General features: G+C 38.5%; 1 protein-coding gene across 2 annotated transcripts; it reads right to left on the bottom strand.

Annotated features, from left to right (window-relative positions):
* Window positions 1-25: 25 nt before the first annotated feature.
* vsig10 (V-set and immunoglobulin domain containing 10) lies at window positions 26-14,787 on the bottom strand. 2 transcript variants are annotated; one of them, XM_014335688.2, is made up of 9 exons: window positions 14,446-14,787; window positions 14,060-14,365; window positions 10,442-10,747; window positions 6,993-7,250; window positions 2,668-2,952; window positions 2,314-2,427; window positions 2,137-2,146; window positions 804-946; window positions 26-717 (listed from the first exon to the last, which is right to left on the bottom strand). In XM_014335688.2, the coding sequence occupies exons 1-9, from the start codon at window positions 14,495-14,497 to the stop codon at window positions 623-625; spliced, it is 1,569 nt and encodes a 522-aa protein (XP_014191174.1). In that variant the 5' UTR covers window positions 14,498-14,787; the 3' UTR covers window positions 26-622. The 2 variants fall into 2 exon arrangements, with proteins under 2 accessions (XP_014191174.1, XP_005928941.1); XM_005928879.3 differs by having other exon boundaries at window positions 2,314-2,430; window positions 14,446-14,785.
* Window positions 14,788-15,874: the final 1,087 nt, after the last annotated feature.

The raw sequence follows: 15,874 nt of genomic DNA, 5'->3' as shown, positions 1-15,874 counted from the left end.
ATTATCCAGTAAAATCTTCCTTATAAAAACTGAGGTGACTTGAGAGACTCAATTCTACTTTTGCATTAAAAGGACACTAATAATAAATTCTAATAATATTGAATAATTTTGTTTAAATCAACAAATTCTTTGTCAAACCCTTTAGAGTTTAATTTCAGTTTTCCCTCTCACGTAGATCTCGTGTAAATATTTTCAAGTGAGTGAGTCAAGTTTGTTTCACACGTAGCATGAATCTCAGATGAGTGACGAACTGACTCTGCTGCATTTAAAAAAAAAAAAAAAAAAAGTTCTGCAGCAGAGTCGCAGTCTAGACCGAGATAGTCAAAGGTCACATATATTGGTCTGCATAGTGTACATAGTGAACACCTTTAAAAATACAAAACTCATAAAAACATGCAAAGAATATTTGTTCAAACACATTTACTGTATTACATTTATTTATTTTTACATACTGTATAAACAAATCAATCAAAATAAATTTACAAAAAATATAGAATCTTAAAAAAAAAAAAAAAAAATAGAAAGGAAGGACAAAAAGGTTTCTGCCACCGATTCTGTTCACATTCTCTTCAGGAGTAAATTTACCTAAAACTAAACATTGCTCTAAAAAAATCCCCAATACCTAAAATTCTACAAGTTGCACTGGCTCTTCCGTCTGTACGGTATCCTCCTGCTGCTGTGGACTTGTGTCAGCAGTTTCTGCATCCTCGTGATCACCTGAATAAAAGAGGGACATTTTTATTTTACAAAATATTTTTACACTGAAATTAGAAAACTTATAAATTGCTGTGATGAAGTCCTACTCGATGGGATTCGATGTATCTGCACAAGTGTTGTGTGATGTCCGTTGGTTATTGGAGGCAGCCGGGGAACTGCATCTTGGAAGACTTGTTCGTCATCTGACTCCACCAGACTCAGAACGTCTCCACTGTCGTCATCCACTTGCCTGCAGAGGTGAGAATAGTATGACACGGGCGCACACGTGCAGCCAGATCTTTAAAACTGATCTTCGCCAAGTATTTGTTAGACAGTTTTGTTCAGTCCACATTCCAGAGATGGCTTTGACCAAAACCAAAGTCACCATTTTGGAATTTTTGGCCACTAAAAGTCCTTTGGAGAAATGTGTTTAATGTGAATGATCATCATAAAGACCACAAGCTAAAATTCTTCAGTTTAGCAAATTAAGTTTTATATGTGCTAGTCCTCCAACTAAACAACTGTGACAATTTAGCTGAAAAACTTGTTTTACGCAGTTCTGCCATGTAAGGTGAAGAGTTTTAAAGAAGCATTTTGTTTTTAAACAAGATTGAGGCGCCAGAAGCGGAGCACACTTTCAATCACAAAACTGGAGTTTGACCCCCTCTGTGCGAGCTAAAATGTGTGGGCAGACATCAGTGACAGCAAAAATCAGTTAGAAGCTCTATGAAATGGAGCAGCTGCAGTAGAGGTGAGTTGCAAAGCAGCTTGTAAAAGCAGCAGCAAGTGTGTGCAGGCTGAGCATGGTATCAAGATATCGTCTACTGCTCAGAGGTGGAATTACTCTTAAGGGTGCTGAAGATGTATAGATGGTAGGATTTACTTTTTGTCCTTTCTCTGAGATCCTTCCATATTTGTAAAAGCACAGATGCTCATAATTTTAGATTCCTTGTAATCTAACTTAAAAAGAAAATAATGGTAAGATTTTTAATAGATACATCTATGGTATCAACTTCAAAATCCTACATTGCCTCGTGCTCGAGTTATTACAATTACAAGATTGACCTGAGAATGAGGTCACTGAGATTGGAACTTGTCTGAAACTTTTAGTAGATACACCTATGGTATGAACTCAATACTCCTATTTCGCGTCGTTCTCGAGTTATCACATTCATAAAGTTGGGTGTACAAATGACCTGCCCACCTTCCCATCAGGCAGTGTGACCACAACATCCCAACTGCCTTTTACAGCCGAGGGGTAAAAAGAACTCCTAGAAAATAATGGTACTACTTGATGATTGGCTTGCTTTTAAATGGAAAAAACAATGCATTTCAAATGCAACACAGATGTGCATAAAGTACTTTAACTCAATCTATATGGACTGTGCAACTAAAGTAAGCATTTAGTATATATGCCAAAAGCAAATATGAAATACTCACCCAAAGCCACCTATTGACACACAAACACAAAGAATGGCATCAGTATTAGTAGATTTTCATGTTTAATACAGTTCCTATTAATTTAAAATGCAGATACAGCATGTGGATTGTTATTGATCAGAGGCTGACGCTATTATTGATGCAAAATTTATTTATGAAAAGAAAAAAAAAAATTACCCAGGCAAATCCGGTCTCTGCTGTTGTAGACAATTTTGGCTATGATGACAGCTGACCCCATAATCAGTGCTGCTATAAATATGCCGATGACTGCTCCTGTGTACGCGGAAGAGGCTGCTGAAACCAAAAAAGGCAACAGGAGAAGCTTATGAAGTACAAAAAAGGGTGGAGCAGCAGGTTTATCTGGATTCCAGAGGCGGAGTCAACACCTGTAGTGACTAGCATGCTGTTTACACTTCTGCTTAATGTCTATTCGTTATCTCACGCAGACATTGAAAAAAATGCAAAGACATGCAAATGATCTATTCTGTAAAACTACTAATGCCAGGATATTCCTCTTATTCAAAACTCAACTCTTCACAGTGAGCTCCACTTCCAGCTCGCGTAATCCGAGTGGGTTCTCACTGTGGCAGAAATAGAAGCCTTCGTCCTCTTTAGTGACGTTTACTATGGTCAGCTTGAAGACCGGGCCTTCCAAAGACAGGATGTACTTTGATCCAGATTCAATGTAGTCCAGTTGTAATCCCTTTCTCCATGTGGTAATTGCAGGGGGCTTGGACGTGGTCTCAGTGCATGTGAGTGTTACGTTGCTTGCCTCCAGAGCAGAGACCATTGGTTCGCCTTCAGGGAAGGGAAGCTCTGACAGAGTGAGAGAGGAGGAAAAATAAAAATAAAAATCAGATACTTTATCATTTCAGTCAGATATTTTTTAAAAAAGTCAAATGTATTTACATTTACAAAACTTGATTTATGTGGGATATAAAGCATATGAGGAATCTTACTTGAAAAGTATTTGCCCTACTCCCAAATTCCTATTTTTTGCACATTTGTCACACTTAAATGTTTCAGATCATCAAACAAGTTTTGATATTAGACAAAGATAACAACTGCACTTTACTTGGGTTAAATAATTTCCAAGCCGACCTGGCCTATGTGGAAAAAGTAATCGCTCCCCAAACCTAACTGTTTCTACTACCCTTGGATGCAAGAACTGTAACTGATTGCATTGCTGTGGAGGAATTCTAGCCCACTCTCCTTTCCAGAATAGTTTTAATTGAGCCACATCGAGCACGAACGGCCTTTTTAAGGTCTTGCTAAAGCATCTCAATCTGATTCAAGTCTAAAAGCCTTCATTTTGCCTTTACTGAACCATTCAGAGATGGACTTGCTGGTGTGTTTCAGATCATTTTCCTGCTGCATAATCACGAGTACGCTTGAACTTCGGTGTACGACCGAAGGCTGGACATTCTTCTTCACAATTTTCTGGTAGCAGAATTCATGCTTCCATTAATTACACCAAGTTGTCTAGCCACTGAAGCACCATCGCACTACCATCAATATGTTTGTCTGCAGGTACGATGTCCTTTATATGAATGCCAGATGTAATGGGACACAACCTTGCAGGAAGTTAAACTTTTGTCTCATCAGTCCACAGAATATTTCTTTCTCTTTCTTATTGTTGAATCATGAACACCTCTGCTGAACCTAAGTGAGGCGAGTAAGGCTTGTAGTTCTTTAGATGTTGTTCTGTGTTATTTTGTAACTTCCCGTTGAGTCATCAATGTGTTCTTTGAGTAATTTTGGTATGCCAGCCACTCCTGGGAAAGGTTCACCACTCTTCCAAGTTTTCTCCATTTGCACTTAATAGCTGCAACTGTGGTTCACCGTACTCCCAAAGCCTTAGAAATGGCCCTGTAACCCTTTCCAGACTTTCAATAACTTTGTTTTTCATCTGTTCTTGAGTTTCTTTGGATCATGACATGATGTGTTGCTCTTTAAGATCTTTTAGTCTACTTCACTATGTCAGACAGGCTCTGTTTGGTGATTTAGGTTTGGCAGTAATGAGGAATGGTTGTGTAATGAAATTTAACTCAGCTTTCCAAAAAAAAAAAAAAAATGTGGTTAATCAAAGTTAATTTGTGATTTAACAACTTTTTCACAATAGCCAGGTAGTTTGGATAGCTTTTTAGCTTCATCCTTGAGTTATCACATTCACAAACTTGGGTGTCCACATCACCCAAGTTTTAAGGCCGAGGAGTGAAAGCTGCACTTTGTATTTACCTGGGTTTCTGATCTGAAACATGCAAGTGTGATAAATATGCAAAAAAAGAAGAATAACAATCAAGAGGGGACAAATATTTCTGAGCAGAAAACACCAAGTTGTGGCCAGGAAACATTTCAGCACAACATTAACACTGTAAATGAAAATGAAGACCAAAAACCAGGCCTGACCACACTTAAAAACAATTTCAGCTCTCTAATTAACCCTTACTTTCAAAACTAGCATTTTGTGGTTTACTGAGGTTTGAGCCAAGATCGATAAATAAACACTGGAAATAAGCCGTCTTCTTGCAGAAACCTTACATACACTGCACAGACATGAAAGCTGTTGATCTTCTCGTCTTCTTGTCCAACTCTTACCAAGAGAGCAAAAGAGCTTATGATCATACTGATCATATGTTTTCAGTAAAAACAAAAATGCTGATTTAAAAAAAATTTTTAAAAAAAGAAAAAAAAAAGATAAATTAACACAATATGTTTGGGGTTTTTTGGTCTGTTATTAAGACCAAACAGTCCCTTTCTATGAGTCATGCTGGCTGATGAGGACAAAAATACACCAAAATAGCTTGCTACATGGCTAAGCTCAGAAGTGGAATTTTATAGCTTCTTCTTCCCCTCTGGTGACAGTTTTGGTACTGCAATAATATCACTGTGTTGTTTTCATGCAAAAGCTGAAGGTTTGTTTGTATTTTGGATGAATTCCAACTTCAAAATAAATGTGTTTTCAGTATTTTGACACTTTTCCACACCTTTTCTTGTTTTTAAATTTTACTTTTTTACATTTTAAAAACACTAATATCCGCTATTTGATATATCAACCAATCACTCCAGCTCTAAACCTGACATTGTTCATACTTTTTCATGACCTCCAAACTGGTTGGACTATTGCTTTGTTTGTTCAGTTAATATCAATTGCAATTTGTAAATAAATAAGAATATTTTGGAATTTTACTCATTTTGTTTGACAAAATGTCATTTTTGTTCAGTGTTTCTGATTCACAGAAGAAGGCTGATCAGAGAACAGCAACTCACATCCTGTTGCATCAACTCATTGTTTGAATAAGGCATTCATGTGATGATAACCTTTACACAACTGGGTGACTCACTAACTGCCCACATGCCCTGTGTTGTGTTCTCATGAGCACACTGCTAAGTGTTATTCTTGTCAGGGCTGGAAAGCTTAATCGAATAAATATTATGGTACTTCATATGAATATTAAAAACAATACCCAATAATTAGGATTAGTCCCAATCAAGTTACTTTTACATTTATGACGAGTATGGCAATGTTAGCCATATTTCTGGAGTAATGCTAAACATAATTAGTTTTCCTGGGTTGTGACTCTCTCACATTATGACCAGAAATTTTTGACCTGTTGGCTTCAAGGGAGGGCGCCATCATTCTCTAAGTCAAATATGCATTGCTCACATAGTTCCTACTCCTGCAGCACATATTTTTCCTCACATACGTCACATGATATCTGATCATGCGGATGGTTTCAGTTTACTGTGATGTTTTTACAAAAACTCTGTCCCTGAAGGAAAAACTGTATGTTAGACAAAAGTGACATTGTGTGTGATATCTTCTAAAACTTTTTTCACACACTCTTATTTTGAAAATATTATTCAACTATAGGTAATGTTCCTGTTAAGAACCATGTAATTTTATAGGGCTGTACCATATAGCCGTTTCATCAGATTTAATTGGATTTTTAAATTGAAAGATCATCTGACAAAATACCCACAATGCACTTTGCATTTTACAATTTTAAAAAACTTGAGACAAAATAATCTGGGTGTAGACCTGCACTAATTTGTTTTTTGTTTTTAATTTGAGGAGTCTGTGGTGGCCAGTGCCATCCACTGGTGTGCTGGGGCAGCAGAGGGTGGTGTACACCAACAGGCTCACACTGATCTGGAAGGCTGGTGACGTTGTGGGTGTGGCGCTTCACTCTGTGAAGTCAGTGTGAGAAAGGAGGATGGTGTTCAAGTTATGGACGAATCCTATGACTAATCAGTGATTACAGACCGATGCCTGAATTATTTTCACTTGTCATCATCTAGTAAATGTTGCACGTGATATTGTTTAACTTTTATTTTGCTTTGAGTGTATATTTTTAAATACTACAGTGTTTATTTATTTTTATTTGTACTTCATGCACTATTCTTTTTCATAGTTTGTTCTTCGTCCAAAGGGAGAGAGTATGTAATTGATTCTATTTGTTTGTTTGTTTGTTTGTTAGCATTATAGTGTCCACAGTTTTCAAGCTATCATGTTGAAATTTTGTTGATAGTAGATACCAGTAACAGCTTGAGCTGATTTGATTTTGGTGTAAATTGAGTCAAGGTCACACTTTTTGCGCTCTCTGAGTGGCCTTTTTTTTTATTGTCACAAAGTAACTTCCTCGCTGAGAATAATAAACTATTGTGATTCTGAGTAATCAAATATACTACCTGCACAGAAGCTCAACCATGACATAAATGTGATGTCAGAACTACAAGCAGTGATTGACAGCAGCGAGTGTCACTGTGGCTTCTTAAGTCAAAAGTACATTAAAGATTCAGCATTTGCACATCTCAGGATCGTTAAGAGGCTCATTTCCCTACAACAAGCTTACTGAGGGTAAACGAACACGACTTCTCTTTTTCTGGGCCGAGGTGCTGGGGCTGGGGCTGGGCTGTGCAGTTCACGGTCTGCCCGTCTGACAGCGTGGAGCGGCTCATCGTAACATTGAGGCTGTCCGCCACCTGGAATGGTCCCATATCCCAACGTAGGTTTGGGGTGGGATAAACTTCCAACCAAGTGCAGGTGAACTGGACTAGAGAGATGTTCTGTGTCAGTGTCCATTTACACTCAGGGTGTCTGTCTGAGACATCTAATTAGGAGAAAAAGAAATAAAAATAAAAGCATCAGTAATGAGCAGTGGGAATGCACTCCTGTATGTTCAGGAAAGGATATTCAGATCATTTCAGTTCCATTTTATTTATGTGGAGCCAAATCACAATAACAGTCCCCTCAAGCTGCTTAAAGAAAAACTCAAATTAAGAGCAAATTTTAATTGAGATTTTTCTGTTAGACCTTTACCTTTAAGTGTTTTTTAATGTTTTATTTACTAGAAATATTTTGTTACATATAACAATATTACATTCATCGCTTAAGAATTCCCTCGCATTGGGTTTGCCTTGTTTTCCTTAACAAAAGCTGCACTTGAGCTTCATGAGCGCCACAAGTTGCTTCCAACTTGTGGAATGTGTTAACCCACAATGTGTTAAGTCCAAAGACATTCAAAGATGTCGGGAATGTTATGCCAGGAATGCTTGGCTTAATCAGGCCTCAAGATCCCCCATAAAGGGTTAATCACAGGTCACTGCGTGGTACGTCTATGCCAGTTAGTGTTCTTTGATCTTCAAATCGTTTTTGAAAAGCTTTGAGGTGTTAGCACAAAGTGTTAGCTTGTATCTGATCTGAAAAGCTGCTTTAGAGACTACAAGCTATCAAGTTCTGCACTTCTATCATTCAGTTAACACATTTTTATGTATCGATCATTCGATCATGGGCTCACTTTCGGTCTGCCTGATCCTGTTACGAATTCTGTAAAGTGTTTAAAGTGCCATTGCACATTCAATCTATCCATGATTTTGTACTAAGAGAGCTTAACTTTTCTTAGAATAACAATTTCAGTTTTGATACTTCACTCTTATGTCTGGGGTTGATCTAGGGTCAACTGAAACAACAGACAGTGCGCGAGATAGGGAATAGAGAGAGTAGGCAGGGTGGAGTGGGTAAAAACGAGTGTCGGGAGGGGGAATCTGATAGAAGGAGTGAAAGGGAAGATTTACAAGATAATAGTAAGACCCGATGAGATGTATGGTATGGAGATAGTGGCTCTAACAAAAAGACTGGACGTCGAGCTGGAGTTGGCAGAGTTGTTGAGAGTGACCAGGAGGAACAGGATTAGAAAGGAGTACATCAGACAGCCCAGGTTGAGCAGTTTGGAGACAGCATTAGAGAGGCAAGGCTGAGACAGTTCAGATATCTGCCAAAGAATGAGAACAGATATACTGGATAAAGGATGTTTAAGATGGAGTTGCCAGACAGGAGGATAAGAGGAAGAAAACAGAGGAGATTCATGCAAGTAGTGAAGGAGGACATGCAGAGGGTTGGTGTGACAGAGGAGAATGATAGAGATGGGATAAGATTGGAAGTAGATGCCTAAAGGGAGCAGCTGAATAAAGAAGAAACCCATCTCTGATGCCATATTTTCCACTAATTACTAAATGTTCTGGTGAAACTTAAAGCATCTGAGTGGCCGGTCCTCCCTGAGCCTGCTTCTGCTGGAGGTTTCTTCCTGTCACAAGGGAGTTTTTCCTTCCCACTGTGACCAAAGTGCTTGCTCATAGGTGGTCACATGATTGTTGGGGGTGTCTCTGTATTTTTGTAGGGACATTACCTTACAATATAAAGCACCTTGAGGCAACTTTTGTTGTTATTTGACACTATATAATGAATTGAACTGAAACTTCAGTTGTTTCATTCAGTATTAATTATAAGTAGGAAGAAGAGAGAAAGCTGTTTGAGTTTAGTTATCCTGTGTAACCTTGATATAAAGCAGAGTAAGTAATCATTTATTATGATTTCATTAATGAAAATTTCTTCTTTCAAACACAGCATCGAAACCTGTAAACATTTGCATACTGTCGAGCAAAGACTGAAATAATTTGCTTAAATGGATGTATATTAGTTAACCTCTGTCTGTGCTGTCAACACATTTACATAACAATTGCGCTCAAACAAATTTTAAGAAAACACTGGAACTGTAAAACAAAGTGTTACCTGACATATAAAACAAGCCTATTATTTCCAAACATTCAGTAAAAATGGATTTGATTTTTCCGTGTTGAAAAGCGAGCTACAGGAAGTCAGCGAAAACAGGGAACAAGCTGCGTGCAAACATTTCAGGAAGTCAATTCAATGTATTGTTATCGCAGTGACTCAATAAACCGCCACAGCCTCCTTACCCTGCACATAATATAGTATTTTTTTTCCTCGTAACAGAAGCCACATAGATAAAATCATTCCACAGTTACGCCACGATTAATCATGACATTCACAGTGTTTGAGTGTAATATTTTCAGTGAGGCCTGGACAGCATGTTTTGACCTTTCCTGGCATTCATTTTCCCTCATCTCAGCTGCTGGTGGGTACTGACTCAGCTTTTTTTCAGCCCATCAAAACATCTCTCAGTATGCATTTTTTGTTCCCTCCACAGCCTTGCTTGCCCTCTATCATATTCTGTCTTGTAGTACAGCAAGAGGTTAAGAGGGAAAAAGTAGTCCCCACGCCACTCTGAACTGGACTGGATTATCTTTTATGCTTAGCTGTGAATAACTAAATATTTTATTCAGCTTTTCTGTCCCGGAATGTCTCCGTGCAAACATTTCAACATGTCTAGCTTACTGACTAACATTCATTATAAACCTAAAACACTGTACTAAGTTTCTTTTTGTGGATTTGACCTCAAGTTGTACTTGAAGAGCCATTTAGTTTTTTTTATTCCCACTGAGTGAATTATAAACAAAAATGTATCTAAAACACATATTAAAAATTTAAATTATGAAATGTTTTCTGCTTTTAAGCAATATAACCCATTAATGTATAAGAAAACAGGTTTTGGTGAAGCTTACAGCACCCAGGAGTGTTTCAGCTCCACTCTCTGGCTAAATTGTCACATGCAATCTTCAAGATTTTCCTTTTGTTTCCTCTGCTAAATAATGACACCACTTTATAGGTAGGCATGCTAAAGTGAAGGATGTGTTTTTTAAATGAAAGGGGAGAATGCATAAACAGTGGGTGTGTTTATATGAAAATTATCACATTAATATCAGTACTAAAACTCAGGCCTGCATGTCAACAAACTTAAAGTTATACAGTATTCAGCCCTGCTGCAGTCTTTGCCATTAAACCAAAGCTCAGTCTTTGATTCAAACATACATAAACATACATAAAATCCCACTTTACACTGTCAAGCTTACAGTCACAGCAGATTATCCTGTTTGTGATACTTACAGTACACTAGCAGCTCCGTTCTACTGATTACTGTCATATTTGAAACAGGGTTGTGGGCCATGCAGCTGTAAACTCCTTGAGCGCTGGGCTGAATGTTTTGTATGGTGAATTCCAGGGACGATCCAGAGCCTGAAACCAGCGAGTCGTTGCTTGACGAGTCACCGCTGAAGGCCCAGGTCAGGTGCTGAGACGGGTAGGAGGAGCCGGAGCACCTTAAAGTAACGGATGAACCCCGATCTGTGTAAAGGGTCCCATTGGACAGTGCAGTGGCAGGACTGATGGATGTAGACACATTTTCTGGTCCACCTGAGAGAAATGCATACAGTGCATTAAAACTTAGTATAACCTCACTCAGAGTAACTTCTAAATTTATGAGATCAGTAAATACTGTAAGCAACTTTAAAGATATGTTTGTAGAGGAAAATATAACAAGTGTCATTATGAACCAATAAAAGCAGGAAAAACGCATTCAGTGGATCTGTCTGACTTATTATACAATGTGTTCTGAGGTTGTCTTTGGCATATAAAACAAAAATACTCAAGCTAATTTCAGATTTTGATCCGAGCCATTCTGCAGCACATTTACTTTGATGTTTCAGTTTAATGTCCCGCTGTAGAAAGGTGCAGACACCTTGAAATTATCCTGCAAGATTCCTTGATAAACACATTATGCCCGCCAAAACTATTCAGGAGAGAAGCAGCAAAAACAGCAACCAATCACACTTCACCCTTTGGATGATGTTTTCATGCTGGTGCCCAAGACACACAAAGTGGATGTTCTTTCTGAATAATTGAGCTTCACTTTGTTCACAAAACCTTTTCCCGGCAGAAGAGTGGAGTGTCAAGGTTCTCTTTAGCAAACTTGTCCTGCAGTGGTTTCATTTGGTATTAGAAAGAAAACCTACCCTTATTTTCAATTTTAGCCTAGAGCAGTACCATTTAAATATGGATTTTAGGTTTGCAATCAATTATGAAAACCAGAAAATCAAGATAAAACAATGACTGTTACAGTCTGTTTCACAGAGAATCTCTTGTACTTTGTGTTACACCTCCACCACACCCCTTGTCTTTAACATTTGTACACACCCATTCCTTAAAGTCCAAACTTACTCCTCATAAGGCTGTGAAAGGAGTGTTTTCTCAGACAGATATGGAAAACCAAACAACTCAACAAGTAATCATATTAAATAAACTACATTTGCCAAACTCAGCATGATGACGATTCTCTTCCATAATCAAGTAGCCTGATGTCCAACCATGATTCTATCTAGTAAGCTTCAGAGCACAGATGTTAACTGGCTCCCATTACTACTTAACACTTCAGCTGTTACTCTCTTTTCTGAATGATGTCGCACTCTTGAATTTTCTAATATATCGACGCGTGATCACAGAACCATCAAATGTTTTGTTGCCAATAGCCAACAGTGTCAAAAGAAAACTTAAAAAAACTAATTGCTAATTAACTGCGAATCAAATGCTGACCTGCCAGAAACCAATCATCCACCACTGCTGTCCATAACAGCAACCAGTGTTGGTCAAGTTACTTGAAAAAAGTAATCAGTAACCAATTACTGATTACTTCCCGAAAAAAGTAATCCTGTTACTTTACTGATTACTTATTTTCAGAAGTAATTAGTTACTTACTTTTTAAAACATGATTTATCCCCTAAATAGGTAATAAAGCGATAGATCTTTCAGCCCAATTCTACTTTTTCTGCATAATCCATCATATAAAATGTAATCAAATGAAAAAGTCTCTTTTTAAAACTTTTATTAGTTTTAATCTTTTAACTTCTGTGTTTTACGTGGATCTATTTGAAAGGTGAGTGTAAACACAAAAAACTATTTTATTTTATATGCTGGAATATGCAGAAAATAGGTTTAAATGTTAAACTAATTTCTTCCAGTCAGAGAATGTTGCATATAATTTAATATTTGCCTCATGCGTAAAGTTAAAAGATTAAAGCTAATAAAACTAGTTTCAAAAAGAGACTGTTTCATTTGATTACATTTTATATGATGGATTATGCAGAAAAAATAGAATTGGGCTGAAAGATCTATCGCTTTATTACCTACTCAGGTTGTAAATCATTTTTTAAAAAAGTAACTAAGTAACTAATTACTTTTGAAAATACTTTTTGGGGAAGTAATCAGTAATTAGTTACTGATTGCTCTTTTCAAGTAACTGGACCAACACTGGTCATGAGACACTCTCGCAAAAAAAAAAAAAGAAAATCACGGTTTTAGTAACGGAGTAACGCAGCGTGCTTACGGGAAAGTAACAGTAATCTAATTACCTTTTTTGTAATAGTAATCCCTTACTTTACTCATTACTCAAAAATGTAATCGGATTATAGTAATGCATTACTTGTAACTGCCCATCTCTGACTGCAACCTACATATACCCAGAACTACAAGGTATTCAGTGTATTCAGGACCAAGAAATATCTCAAGACAGATTTTTGAGCTTTTTGTGGACCAATGAGATGGTGTGTGACTCTTGATGGACTAGATGAGCGAGCCACAGCTGGACCAGTAACAGCTCCACTTTGAATCAGGCACCAGGAACCTGCAGGTAGGGTACTGGTGTGGGCTGATGTTTTAAAGGTGAGCTAGTTGGATCTTTTTTTTTTTTTGGATGAAAATGGACTTGAAATGAGCACCCACGCCTACTGACAGTTTTCAGAATCTTTCTTCAAGCAGCGATAGAGGAAAAAGTCTGCATTTTTCAAGAATGTCGTGGGCGACCGTGGCTCAGGGGGGTTGGGAAGCGTATCTGTAACCGGAAGGTTGCCGGTTCGATCCCCCGGGCTCTCTGTCCTGGTCGTTGTGTCCTTGGGAAGACACTTTACCCTACCGCCTACTGGTGTTGGCCAGAGGGGCCGATGGCGCAATATGGCAGCCTCGCTTCTGTCAGTCTGCCGCAGGGCAGCTGTGGCTACAACTGTAGCTTGCCTCCACCAGTGTGTGAATGCGAGAGTGAATGAATAGTGGCATTGTAAAGCGCTTTCGGTGCCTTGAAAAGCGCTATATAAATCCAATCCATTATTATTATTAAGAAGACTGATCAGGTATTGCAGTACTCCACTGAGTGGTTAGCTGATAAAGATCAAAGAACGATGACCATAGCCACCTTCTCAAAGTGTAGCTATAAGCGCTTTACAAATAGACCCATCCATCTTCTTAACCTCAAATTCAGGGTCACAGGGCCGTGGGAAACAGTCTCATTTGTCGCTGTCCATAAGGCCAGGTAGACCCCTGACACGTCAGCAGTACATGACAGGGCAAACACATGAAGACACACTTACATTCATGTTCACTTACATTCACACCTATGGCTAATTTAGACACACTAAGTAAACAGTATGTATGTCTTTGGACTGTGGAAGGAAGCTAGAATATTCTGAGAGAAGCATGCAGCAAAGTGAAGGCCTGGCAAACTCCACATAGCACATTTAGACCCATCTACAAAAGTCAGCCGCTGTCGAGAACTGGCCCACATGTTATGTAGATGAACCAGTTTGCATTTGCTAGAAATGTTCCAGGAATTCAGGCAAGCAACACCTACATTACCTCACCGTGAAGAGTTCATTGTTTAAAATGTGCGCATACACTTACTTGTTACTTGAAGCAGCACACGTGCCAGGAATGAGCGGTTGTCAGATAGTGTGGAGTTGCACAGGTAAATCCCCTCATCTCCAGGCATCGTCGCGCTCATGTTCAAACTCCCATCAGGGTTCACGATGAGGCGCCGAGTGGGATCTCCGCCTGTAACGATTTCCCGTCCATTTTTGGTCCATGTCGTTACCACGGGTGTTACTTTACCTGCTGAGTAACACGGAAGTACAACGATGTCACCCGGTGAAGCTGACAGGGCCGTTTCGCTTGAGACATTACCCGAAACTTCCGCTGTAACGAGATCAGCTGAAAGGAAAAGAAAAAAAAAGAAGATTGAAGCGGGGTTTTTACACTCACCTGTGTTTTCCGAGTCGATCCGAACTCACCTGTTGCAGAAATATACAACTGCAGAAGCGCTAACGTTGCTACTACCTTCATGATAACTTTCCTACATTGCCTTCAGAAATGAGTGAACAGTTGCGACTTCTAGGTCAAACCTGTCTGACTAGTCCACCTGCGGGAGCACCTCGGTGACACGCAGCAACACACCAGGCACCGGGCTGCCCATTACACACCACAGCACACGGAACCCAGTGTCGGCAGATGGCAGCGGTCTGACATGATCCGACTTCTGTCCTTCTCTTAGGCTTCACCAAGATTTGGTAGAGGTGCTCTGTTTACATGAGCATGCCAAGCCGGAAACTTTACCAGGACAGAAACCACACCCTGACCTCACCTTCTTAAAGGTGCAGTAACACCACAGCCATTTGTTTTACTTTTCTTTTTTTCTTATCGCAGGTAATAAATTAGCTCCTTTTCTTGCCTTTTTTAAAGGTAGTAAAAGAGATTGTAGTCAGAAAAGATGGGTGTCAGGCTGTTATTGTAACAAACGGACATTATAAATAGGGCTAAGATAATACTAAAAACATAGATATCACTGATAGATATCATAGATATCAGTTGTCAACCGTTTATTTGGTTAAAATTCTGTATTTTTAGGAAACAATGTATCTATTTCTACTTCTTTCTCTTAAAAATTCAGTTTTCAGTTGTTTTTATAATCTTATTAGGTAATTACTATTTTAAAAATACATCTGTTTTCATGAAATGTTTTTCATAAGCCAAGCCTTTGCATTTATGATGGCCTTTGATTTCATTTCCATTCAGTTCCCCGAGTAACTCCACGAGCAACCAAAATGATGCCTCAAACTCCACAAATACACAACAAAGTATGCTTCTCTCTGCATGAATCATCTGAAGGGGGCGAGCTGCCAATGTTGTGCCTTTTTCCAATATTAATAATATTAATAATATAGGGCAGAGTTCATTCTCCTAATGACTTTATGGATAAGTAAAATTTGTTGGATTCGTGAAAACCCTACACAGCTTTATTGTATATTGTAACTACTTTATGTGATTACAGTCCCAGATTTTTTATTCTAGGCAGATTGTGGTTCTCAGTAGGACTACTATCTGGTGCAGCTGTAATGTCACACAGACTAAAATAACAACCTAATTACAATCATGAGCTTGCATAAGGATACTAAAAAAAGTTTGGCCTGCAGGAATAGGAGTATTGCCTGTGAAGAAAGGGAGAGAGAGCTTTCACGGGAGTCTTACACCTCACAAATCAACACAGCCTAAGCTACAACCATACTCTAACCTAATTTAAAATTGTCTGGAGTCAGAAGGCTAAGCATTTAACATATGCTTACTCATTGTTTCATTTTCATTTTTTTCTTTTCATTCATTAAACTCATTTAATCTGAAATGCACTTTCCTACCCTTTACAAATACTAGGACTGGACTGTCAGA

Source organism: Haplochromis burtoni, unplaced genomic scaffold (assembly GCF_018398535.1).
Source record: "Haplochromis burtoni strain Fernald_Lab_line unplaced genomic scaffold, NCSU_Asbu1 Contig_111, whole genome shotgun sequence".
Lineage (NCBI taxonomy): Eukaryota > Metazoa > Chordata > Actinopteri > Cichliformes > Cichlidae > Haplochromis > Haplochromis burtoni.
Note: the sequence above shows the minus strand (reverse complement) of the source record. Positions and strands in the feature narration are given on the sequence as shown.

Coding starts and splice junctions, on each gene's coding strand:
- vsig10 (XM_005928879.3), bottom strand. CDS start 14,497: ATGAAGGTAGTAGCAACGTTAGCGCTTCTGCAGTTGTATATTTCTGCA. Junction 10,748..14,059: donor TGTGCTGCTTCAAGTAACAA/GTAAGTGTATGC, acceptor CATTTCTCTCAG/GTGGACCAGAAAATGTGTCT. Junction 718..803: donor GATACATCGAATCCCATCGA/GTAGGACTTCAT, acceptor TCTTTTATTCAG/GTGATCACGAGGATGCAGAA.